At 43.7% G+C, this 10,319-nt stretch overlaps 1 protein-coding gene across 4 annotated transcripts; it reads left to right on the top strand.

Annotated features, from left to right (window-relative positions):
* Positions 1-653: 653 nt before the first annotated feature.
* On the top strand, positions 654-8,986 carry CTXN2 (cortexin 2). 4 transcript variants are annotated; one of them, XM_087941427.1, is made up of 3 exons: positions 654-1,082; positions 5,923-5,973; positions 7,634-8,986. In XM_087941427.1, the coding sequence occupies exon 3, from the start codon at positions 7,676-7,678 to the stop codon at positions 7,919-7,921; it is 246 nt and encodes an 81-aa protein (XP_087797553.1). In that variant the 5' UTR covers positions 654-1,082; positions 5,923-5,973; positions 7,634-7,675; the 3' UTR covers positions 7,922-8,986. The 4 variants fall into 4 exon arrangements, with proteins under 4 accessions (XP_087797553.1, XP_087797555.1, XP_087797556.1 ...); XM_087941429.1 differs by lacking the exon at positions 654-1,082 and adding an exon at positions 1,161-1,313; XM_087941430.1 differs by lacking the exon at positions 654-1,082 and adding an exon at positions 1,594-1,794.
* Positions 8,987-10,319: the final 1,333 nt, after the last annotated feature.

Genomic DNA, 10,319 nt, shown 5'->3' with positions numbered 1-10,319 from the left:
GAACCAGTTAATGGTCCCTGGGATCTAAAAGTATGAGTTTGGTGGTCCACGAGGTCCAAAAGGTTGGCGACCCCCTGATCTAGTCCAACCCCCTGCCCCCCAAGCAGGAGACCCTACACCAGGGGTGTCCAACCTTGGCAACTTTAAGACTTGTGGACTTCAACTCCCAGAATTCCTCAGCCAGCAAAGCTGGCTGAGGAATTCTGGGAGTTGAAGTCCACAAGTCTTAAAGTTGCCAAGGTTGGACACCCCTGCCCTACACCATTTCTGACTGTAATCCGAGCCCATTCGACCCTCCCTTCGTAACCCCCGGGTGTCTCCCTGCCGAAGCCCCCTCCCGCCCCTTCTTGGCTTGGCAGCCCCCATAAAAGGCGGAGCTCCCTCGGCCGGTTCGAGACCCCCCCCTCTTCCCCCGAATCCAATAAATGAAATCAATAAGACCGAGGGGGCGTTTCGTTTCCGAGGGAAGCCGGCGGGAAGCGGAGTCTCCCTGGGGTTGGGGGCTGCCTGGCGTCTGGGCTCTCAGACCAACCCAGCTTCGCGAGGAGCGAGCGATCCGGCCAGCAGGCCAGCCGCCCTCCGCTGCAGAGAATTTGGGAATGCCTCGCACGTAGCCTCCGGCAGGAACTTTCCACGCGCCTTGGGAAGGAGGCTGAGCGCGGCGTCCCAAGGCGGGGCTGGGGAGGAAGGAGGAAGGGGGTGTCTCAGCCCACACCCCCTCCTCCATCACCCCAAATCCACACACACACACACACACACACACCCCTCGGCCCTTCGCCTTTGGCCGAGCGGGAGAACCCCCCACCCTGGCGCAAACACGCGTGGCACCCGCTGGAAGGCACGCCCGCAGCCGCCCGCGGGAGCCCAGCCTCTCGGGAGAAAGGAGGGAGGGGGATCCCTCGCTGAAGATGAACCCCGAGGATGGTCTGGCGTCTGGGCGGGGGTGAGCCGAGAGCCGGCCTTGGCTTGGCAGGTCGCAGCCGGAGCGACCGGAGAGACCTTGAAACTTCGACCGTGGGAGGCGGCGGCGGCGAGCGGGGTGGCGGGTCTCCGTGCGCTCAGGATGCCTGGCTGGAACTGGGGTGAGTGGCCTGGGAGGGGGGGGTTGGGGGGGCTTAGAGGGAGGGAAGGGCTGGAGAGCCTGATGGGCCAGGAAGAAGGAAGGCTTGGGGTCGGCTTGGGGGTCGTCGGTCGGAGCCTTGGCTCCACAGCAACAGGATGCCCGGACCTCGCTTTGCTGGGTTGTCTGGGTTTTTTCGGGCTGCATCGTGGTTGTTTTTCCTCCTTTATCGCTTCTGTCTGGTTAGGACCAGGTAAGACTCTGGCAGCAGTGCTGAAGAAGGGAGGGAGGGAAAGGGGAAGGATCCATTTACCATTATTTATTTTATTTCATTTTATTTTGTCAAGCGATGATAAGATTACAGGCGTAAGTATCCACATAGTTATGAATGCATCACATGAAACGGATACATAGAAGAAAAACGGAAAGAAACAACAGGGCAGGGACGGTAGGCGCGTTGGTGCGCTTCTGCACGCAGCAGATCCCCCCCAACGCTCCGGGTTTAGCTCATGTAAATATTTGCCATTTAAAATGCCAGCTGCTTGGAGCTACCGTTTCTATTTAACCACCCCGTCCCCTCGCCAGGGTTACTGGAAAACAAATCCTGGTGGTTTCCAGGTGGCTTCGCCCCCACCCCCAATGTGGGTGCAGTGACAACTGCAGCATTGGGGAGAGAGAGTCCTCCATATATCCCAGGAGGGAATCGGTTGAAGTCGGGAATCAACAATTGGTTGGTTGGTTGGTTTTTTTCCCCTGCGTTTGCATGCTTGTTGTGATGTTGCATCCACTGGTGTATTCATAAACAGCCTATTTAGGCTGAAGTCCAGGCTCGTTGCAAATGATATGGTTTTAGGGCATAACCATCTCAAAGAATACTGGGTGGGTGGGGAAATTCATGAAATTAAGGTTCAGGAATTGCTACCTGTTAATATATGGTTTTCTGTGGTCTTTTGTGAGGTGTTGGGTGAACAAACACAACAGTTGGTATCAGGTTGACATTGTCTTGGCTCAGAAGCTAAGCAGGATCAGGTTTGGTTATATCTTGGAAGGGAGACCTCTGAAAATTCTAGCGCTGTAACTAAATTGAGAAATTGAAGAGCCTCCTGAAAGGGGGCAATTAATTCCAAATCATTTTGGGAATGGTATTTGTGAAAACAATACAAATATGGCCTGATTGGAAATGTCAAAATTGGCCTGAGCTCAAAGGAGATTTCCGCTGCTTAGAACATACAACACAATAGCCACTTAGTAGATTTCCTTGAAAAACACCGTGGCTATTTACAGTGTAACCACAGGAAACACAACAGAGAAGGTAGGCAGTGTTGGATCTTAACTCTTCTTCAGAGAAACAATGCTAATTCATTCCATACAATAGGTGGAGAATTGTTGTTCATTTCTTGCGGTAAAGCAAAACACCATTTCTATGTTAGCATCTGGGTTGTGGCAAATATTGCATTTTCCCAACGTTCCTTGCAAGCCCAGCGCTCTGCGATTGGGAAAACATGGTTTGCTCACCGGGAAGTGCCTTGCTTGGACTGTCCGGAATTGTGGCTAAGAATCCTAACTATCTGAATGTGTCCATGCCCGGGCTTTACAGTGTAATTCCCTCTGTATTTAGTGGGGTTCCTATCCAACTAACCAGGCTTGGCCTTTGGGCCTTGAAAGTGTGTGCTGTGTGCATCATAGCACAGTAGCTCTGTATGTTTCAATTTAAGGAGACTACGTGTTCTTAGGCATGAAAGTCAGTAGGGTACCTTAGGGCCAGTTGCTCTCTCTGTCCAACACACTTCACAGGGCTGTTGTGGGGAAAATAGGAGGGTGGAGTAGGTATGTTCATCGGTTTCAGAGAGGGCGGGGTGAAGAGAGGGGGGAGAGAGAGAGAATAGATGATGATGAAGATGATGATGATGATGATGGGTGGTGTGGTAGCCTAGAAGTGGAGCTCTCGCCTCACAATCAGGAGGCTATGAGTTTGATCCTAGGTAAAAGCAGATATTTCTCTCTCTTGGCAGGTTGAGAATATATCTGCTGAATATAACTCCACATTGGTAACAGGAAAGGCATATGGCCAGTAAACACACACCTCTGTTCAGTTGCCCAGGCTCCACCCCACAAGGGATTTGGGATCGTTAAAAGGATAGATAGATGATGGATGGATGGATGGATGGGAGAGAGATGGTATTTTCAAGAAAATTAAAGGGTGGCATAAAAATCTGATAATAAGCATATTAAAAAATGACTATTAAAAATTAATGGGACTAATCTATTCACTATCCTATCCAATTCCATTAATTTATAAATAAACAAGATATTCCATACAGCATTTTTCCTATGTAATTCCTCTTTTTATTAATGAACCACTGAAATCTTTACCAAACCTGGCAAGGAGCGTAATGTTCCATGTTGCAATTGCGTGTCCTAGAATAATAGTAAGGCTGAAGAAATCTATGACTTGATGGCTGAACTGCAATTTTCATCCATTCACTGCTTCCGCGAAAGGGGGGGGGGAAGGTGTGCGCGCATGTTTTGTTCTCTCAAAATGTCCAGTTGGTTTTTTTAATCATGCCATATAATACACAGATGAACTGGAGCGAGAAGTACAGGCTGCTGCTGACCTTCACGGACAGACAATTTTCATTTCGAAACCACTCTTCCAAACTCCAGTAATAATGAAATATGAGACAAGTCAGCATGAAACGCTTCCATATCTTTTAAACTTACTTTCTCTTTCAGAAAAAGGAGTTGCGGGGTTAGTTTACGGTAGGGGAAAAGTCCAAAATTGGATACTTCCAACATTATTTTTTTAAAATAAAGAAAATCTAATTATTAAGCAATAAACTGAACGAGGTGACAGTGGAGCAACAGGTGAAACTCTGAACTAGAGTGATAATGTTTGGTCGGAAGAGATGGAGAACTTCTAAAAGTCCTCCTCCAAAGTCAGTGTGGGTGTGTGTGGGCGTGTGTTTGTGCGTGTGTTACCAACACAGAGAATCCCTGACTACCATGTAGAAAACAGCAGCAATCCCTCAGTAAAACCTTTACTACAGTCTAGTTTCTCTGAACCTCTTTTTCTAACCCAAGCGTCTTCAGACTTGGCAAGTTTAAGACTTGTGGACTTCAACTCCCAGAATTCCTGAGCTAACATGACTAGAGGAGAAATTCTGGGAGTTGGAGTCCACAAGTCTTAAAGCTGTCAAGTTTGAAGACCCCTGTTCTAACCTCTCAAGACAAAGACACAGTTAACCATAACCTGATGACCAAGGAAGGTTGGGGCTCAGATCATTATGCTGGTTTATGATTTTTCAGAGGCAGGGGAAAACACTGTGGAAAACTGTGATATTGATATTTCGACTGGATTATTCCAATTTATTTATTTATTTTATTTTGTCAAGTGATTATAAGATAACAGGCATAAGTATAAACATAGTTATGAATACATGAAATGGATACATATAAGAAAATAAGAAGAAACAATAGGACAGGGATGGTAGGCACATTGGTGTGCTTATGCACGCCCCCTACAGACCTCTTAGGAAAGGGGTGAGGTCAATAGTAGACAGTCTTAAGGTTAAAGTTTTTGGGGCTTGGGGAAGAAACCACAGAGTCAGGTAGAGTATTCCAGACATTGACCACTCTGTTGCTGAAGTCGTATTTCCTGCAATCAAGTTTGGTGCGGTTTGTATCTATTGTGTGCTCTTGTATTGTTATAGTTGAAGCTGAAGTATTCATTGACAGGTAGGACATAGAAATATATAATTTTGTATACTATACTTAGATCAGACCGAAAATCTAGTTCTAGATTTTCTAGGTCTAGAATTTCAAGTCTGGTGGCATAAGGTATTCTGCAACAAGTAGAGGAGTAGAGAACTCGTCTCGTGAAATTCTCAACTGTATTAATATCAGATACATAATCCGGGTTCCAGACTGATGAGCTGTATTCGAATATTGGTCTAGCAAATGTTTTGTATGCCCTAGTTCGTAGTGTGATATTACCAGAGAAAAAGCTACGTAGGATTAGGTTAACAACTCTTAATGCCTTTTTTGGCTATGTAGTTACAGTGGGCTCTGGCACTTAGATCATTAGAGATGAGTACTCCAAGGTTTGTGACAGAGCTTGGATCATCAACAAGGTCTTGACTCTTCAGCTTATTCCAATTGAAATCATCTTGAGAAAGGAATGCAGCTAAAAAGGAAAATTCTGAATCCACGAAGGCAGGGGAAAGAAATGCAGGTTCCGAGAAAGGCCATCTGCAAATTGGCTGTAAAAAATATACAGCAGGTGGCACCTGGAAACTTGCCCGGAATATTCTACCATCTCAGAATTGACAGCTTGCTGAATCCCCCTGGGTCATATAAGCCTGGCCACCAAGGGTTTGAAGCTATGGTACTTGAAAAGCAGAAGGAAGAAAAACATGTCAGCTAAAAGGTTTATATCAGTGCTTGGCAACTTTAAGATATGTAGACGTCAACTCTCACAATCCTCCAGCGCCCAAGAGAATTTTGGGATTTGGAAGTCCGCATGTGTTAAAAAGTAGTCAAGGTTGGGAACTACAGTTTTGGTTTAGATGAACATGGAGACCAAACTGGTTAGAAGAATAGCAGGAAAGAGGTGAGGTGAGGTGAGGTGAGGTGAGAGGTGAGGTGAGGAGAGAGGAGGAGAGGAGGGAAGGGAAGGGCAGGCAAGGAAGAGAAAGGAAGGGAAAGGACACAGGTATGTGGGTTGAATATAATGATAAAGTCATAAACAGTTGGTTGATTTTGTACATGCAATTCTTATCTGGAATTCAGCTCAGTACTTTAAAGAATGCTATCCTAACCCGAAAAACTCAGTATTTCTTTTTTTCTTTCTTATGTCTCTACAGCCGCTCAAACTTCAGGAAACGCTGGAATTGTGCCTTATGTGAATGCATCAGGTAGCACTTATTATGTCAACCTTTAGAGTTGCCTTAATCACTGTATTTAACTGGGACTCCTAGCTCATCAGCTAAAAACAAATATGCCATTCCTTTCAATTCTTGAAGGAAGAATTATTAAGAAAAAAATGAGGAGGAGGAAGAGGAGGATTTTTTGATAGGAATCAGTAGAATTGAGCCCCATTTGGGATGAAATGAAAAGTAAAGCAGGACTCTAGGAAAAAAGTAAGCAGAAATGCAGGGCAAACTTAGCACCTTCTTAAGGAACAAATCCAGTAGAGGATTTTGATTAGCAAAATTATTGCAGGAATGAAATTATTGCAGGAATGAAGGCAGCTCATAATAAGCTGCCACCAATAGATCAAGTTTACTCTGGAGCTGGGTCTCAACCTGTGCTTAAGTGCCAAATTCCATCACCGCAGCTGTCATAGATTAATCATGGGTTATGCCATTCTGTATTAGCATTTATATGCAATTTTGATATAGGAAATGAATAGGGTAGTAGTTGATAAGACAGAGGCGCTTCGGCTGCCATACAAGAAAGGGAAACCAATATATCTGGGAGGCACTTGAGGGAGGATAAATTAAGAGGAGATATGTCAGCTTCCTTCAGACAAGTTGGAATGAAGAATTTGAACAAATGGGTGGAAAGTGCAGAGTTGCTGCAACATGGGGGAAGACAAGGTGGGCTTGGAGGTATAATGGATCCTCAGATACCTTCCTTGGTGTGTCCTGGACTTCCTGCCTCACCTGGCTTGTTAAAAAAAAAAAGGAAGCTGGTATACTGCAAAATAAAGCAACCGTCTCTAGCTTCATAGTTATTTCCCAGAATGCCTTTGGGCCACACCAAGAACTCAGAAGGGTCAAGAGAAGTCATCCAGGTGTTGCTGTGTCTGAGGGATGTCGAGATGTCCTATCGCAGACATCTTGGCAGCTGTTTTTTAGCCCATCTGCATCATCCTCTCAATAAATCTGTCAGGATTCCAGCACTTAACCCCATTTAAATCATGAGTCTCGAGCCAAACTTCCAAAACTTCAAAAGGATTTATTGGGAGTTAAAATGGCCGGCACTGCCTGGGTGTAGCTGACTCTGAGACACATCATTCATTGTCACCCTTGACCCTTGGTTTTCCCCCATCCCTCTGGGTGTATCATAATTCATATTCTCCAATAGGACACATCCATAGCCAAGAGTCATCAATCATGCAGTCCAGTTAGAATTTTGCATGGCAGAAACTTCGGTCACCTAGTTACTATCTTTGAAAACATTTATGGAATGCAGTTTCAGTTTGCAAGCGGCTGCACTGCTCCTCCCTCCCTTTCTGTTGGCAACTCTAAAAAGACCAGAGAAATATTTTATGAGTTGATACTAACATTTGGGCCACATCAAGAAGTCATAAGGGTCAAGAGAAGTCACCCAGGAGATGTTGCTGTGTCTGAGGGATGTCGAGATGTCCAATTATAGACATCTTGTCAGCCATTTTGTGAACCCATCCCTGTCACCCTCTCATAAATCCAACCCGAAGAGACCATTGATTGAATCCCCTAAAAGCAGGCCTGTTCCTCCTATCCTTGGATGCTGGGCGGGGATGGCTAGACATCCGAGACCTCTTCCTCAGATCCAAAACGGTCTCTGTTCTCTCGTTGTGTTTTGTTACAGATGAAGTGCGAATCCTGAATCAGCAGAATGTGAGGCCCAGAGATGAGCAGTAGCTACTGCAACAACACCTCAGTGACCATGAGCGTCAATGAGGTGTCCAGTTTCCCGCTGACCCTGGAGCAGAAAACCGGTTTCGCCTTTGTGGGGATCCTCTGTGTCTTTCTGGGACTTTTGATCATCCGATGCTTCAAAATCTTATTGGACCCCTACAGCAGTATGCCTTCCTCCACCTGGGAGGGCGAAGTTGAAGGGCTCGATAAAGGGACATTTGAATATGCTCTTGCATGAAACAAAATCCTCAAAACATGTCCTGCCTTAATCCCAATTTCTTTTCTTTTTCCCCCCCCGAAGTGGTGGAATTGGAAACATTTGTAATTGACAGCCATGTTTGGAAGCTGTGGCGGTAGAATTTTTTTGGTTAAATAAAGCTTTGTGGCAAACTCAATTAAACCACTTACATCGTTAGATGTGTTTTTTTTTTGACTAGGAGATGTTTCAGGGGGACCTTCATTTGGAGAATAAAAAGGAAGAAGAGATCATTCACTATGAGTAGGAAAAAAATACCAGAACTTAACAGAATTTTACAGGGCTCTTAGAGGTCTTCTAGTCCAACCCCTATACCATTCCGGACAAATGGTTGTCCAATCTCTTCTTAAAAACTCAGAACTTCTGGAGACAAGTCGTTCCACTGGTTACTTGTTAATTGTTCTCACTGTCAGGAAATTTGTCCTCATCTCTAAGTCGGTTCTCTCCTCGATTAGTTTCCATCCATTGCTTCTTGTCTTGCCTTCAGGTGCTTTGGAGGATTAATAGTTTAAGTCAGTTGTGAGATTCAAAAAAATTTACTCCCGGTTCTGTGGGTGTGGCTTGGCTTGGTGGCCGTGGCTTGGTGGGCGTAGCAGGGGAAAGTTACTGCAAAATCCCCATTCCCTCCCCACCCCACTAACCTGCTTTCCAGCTCCGTTCTCCTGTGCAGGGGAACCAAAGAAGACCCAGCTGATCAGCTGGGACTCAGTGGGAGGCAGGGAATAGATGGGAGCAGGGCCAGTCAGAGGTGGTACTTGCCGGTTCTCGGAACTACTCAAAATTTCCCCTACCAGTTCTCCAGAACTGGCCAGAACCTGCTGAATGCCACCTCTGGTTAGAACCAATATTTCATTTTAACCCTCTTTACTTTCATTAAAGTGCGCTCTGAGAACTATTCAGATAAGGCCAATCAGCTCAGACAAATCGCTCTTCATCTCTCTAATTTAATACTGCGCCATTTGCTTTATAATCTAGACAGGTGACAACTGAGGGAATTGGGATTCTGTCGTCTAAATGAAATGCCACTCAAACCATACCAGAATTTTACAAGAAAAGCCAGGAGGAAAACGTAGTACAAAAATATAGGCTCAGATGAAGCCAGAAATAGGGACATCATAATAAGGAAAATATTAGTCTGTGCAGAGATGGACAGACTAACTTTAGAAATCAAAGATAAGGGTGAGGCAGAGTATTATGAAACCTGGAGTAACATGTATCAATGTCTAGAGTCAAGGAAAAAGAAAGAAAGGGTTGACACTTTATAGGAATGAAAGTTATAGTTTCATAAACCAAAGAGAATGGAATATAATGGACAAATACGAGATGATATGAATGCATGAGTATAAAAGATGGGTGTAAACAGGTATATAATTGTAGTTAAATGTAAACAGAAATAATATACAGCTAGTACTATACTAATAACAAGGGAAAAAGGAAATTAACTGTTATGTGTATCTCTATAATATAGTACGGCCAAAATGATGGCCAAGAAAGTCGCATTGTGTTCAATTGTTTTTAATGTTTATTCAATTATTTAAAAAGAAAGAAATATGAACATAAGGCAGCACAGCACTGTTAAAAACACACAAAACTTATATCAATTTTTGGGCTTATTCCTATAAATATTTAGATTTCTGAATGGGATTTTAGTAATATATGTGTTTTACAAGCATATAGAATATGTTTTGTCTAATCTTTCACAATTATTGTAAACAACCTAGAATTTAAGGAGGAGCTAGAAACATCTCTCTTTTTTTGTAAATAATCGACTGAGAATGATTTTGTGTAGATTTGCCACTAGTTAAGTACATTTTGCACACATACTTTTTTTAAATTGAAGAACTATGTTTCAGGATATGAATGCACCACACTTAGGTCAATTCACACATTATAATGTAAGCCAGAATTCTTTTACACAAAATTTGAGATGTCAGAGGAGAATTAAGCACCATCAAATGTCACAATAACCTGTACCTGAAACATTGGCGCAAGAGGAAATCCTTCTCTATCTATTTTCCAAATCCAACACAAGAGTAATAGTTATTATTTTTTGTGCACCTACTAAGTAAGCAAAGCCACTCAACTAACTGTAGTGGTGAATTAATTGGCATAAGATTGCAGTGTGATTCTCTTTCTGATCACTGATTTTAGATTTAAACTTACATTTGTGTGATTCTAAAAAGAGACTATAAATATCCAGCACTGTCACGATGGCTGTAGACCTGTCTCTTAATTGAAACAACCATAAAAAATAAATTGGATTCTGCTGCTTTTTAATTGTTAGCATCTCCCTTCAAATATTTTTAATGTTTTATATTACATGATCTAAATGCTGCCTGAGTGTCTAGATTTATTGATTGTATACTTGATCAGCAAAATT

Source organism: Pseudonaja textilis, chromosome 13 (genome assembly GCF_049901715.1).
Source record: "Pseudonaja textilis isolate UNSWEBS1 chromosome 13, rPseTex1.2, whole genome shotgun sequence".
Lineage (NCBI taxonomy): Eukaryota > Metazoa > Chordata > Lepidosauria > Squamata > Elapidae > Pseudonaja > Pseudonaja textilis.
The sequence above is the reverse complement of the archived record's forward strand: the minus strand, read 5'-3'. Positions and strand labels throughout refer to the sequence as shown.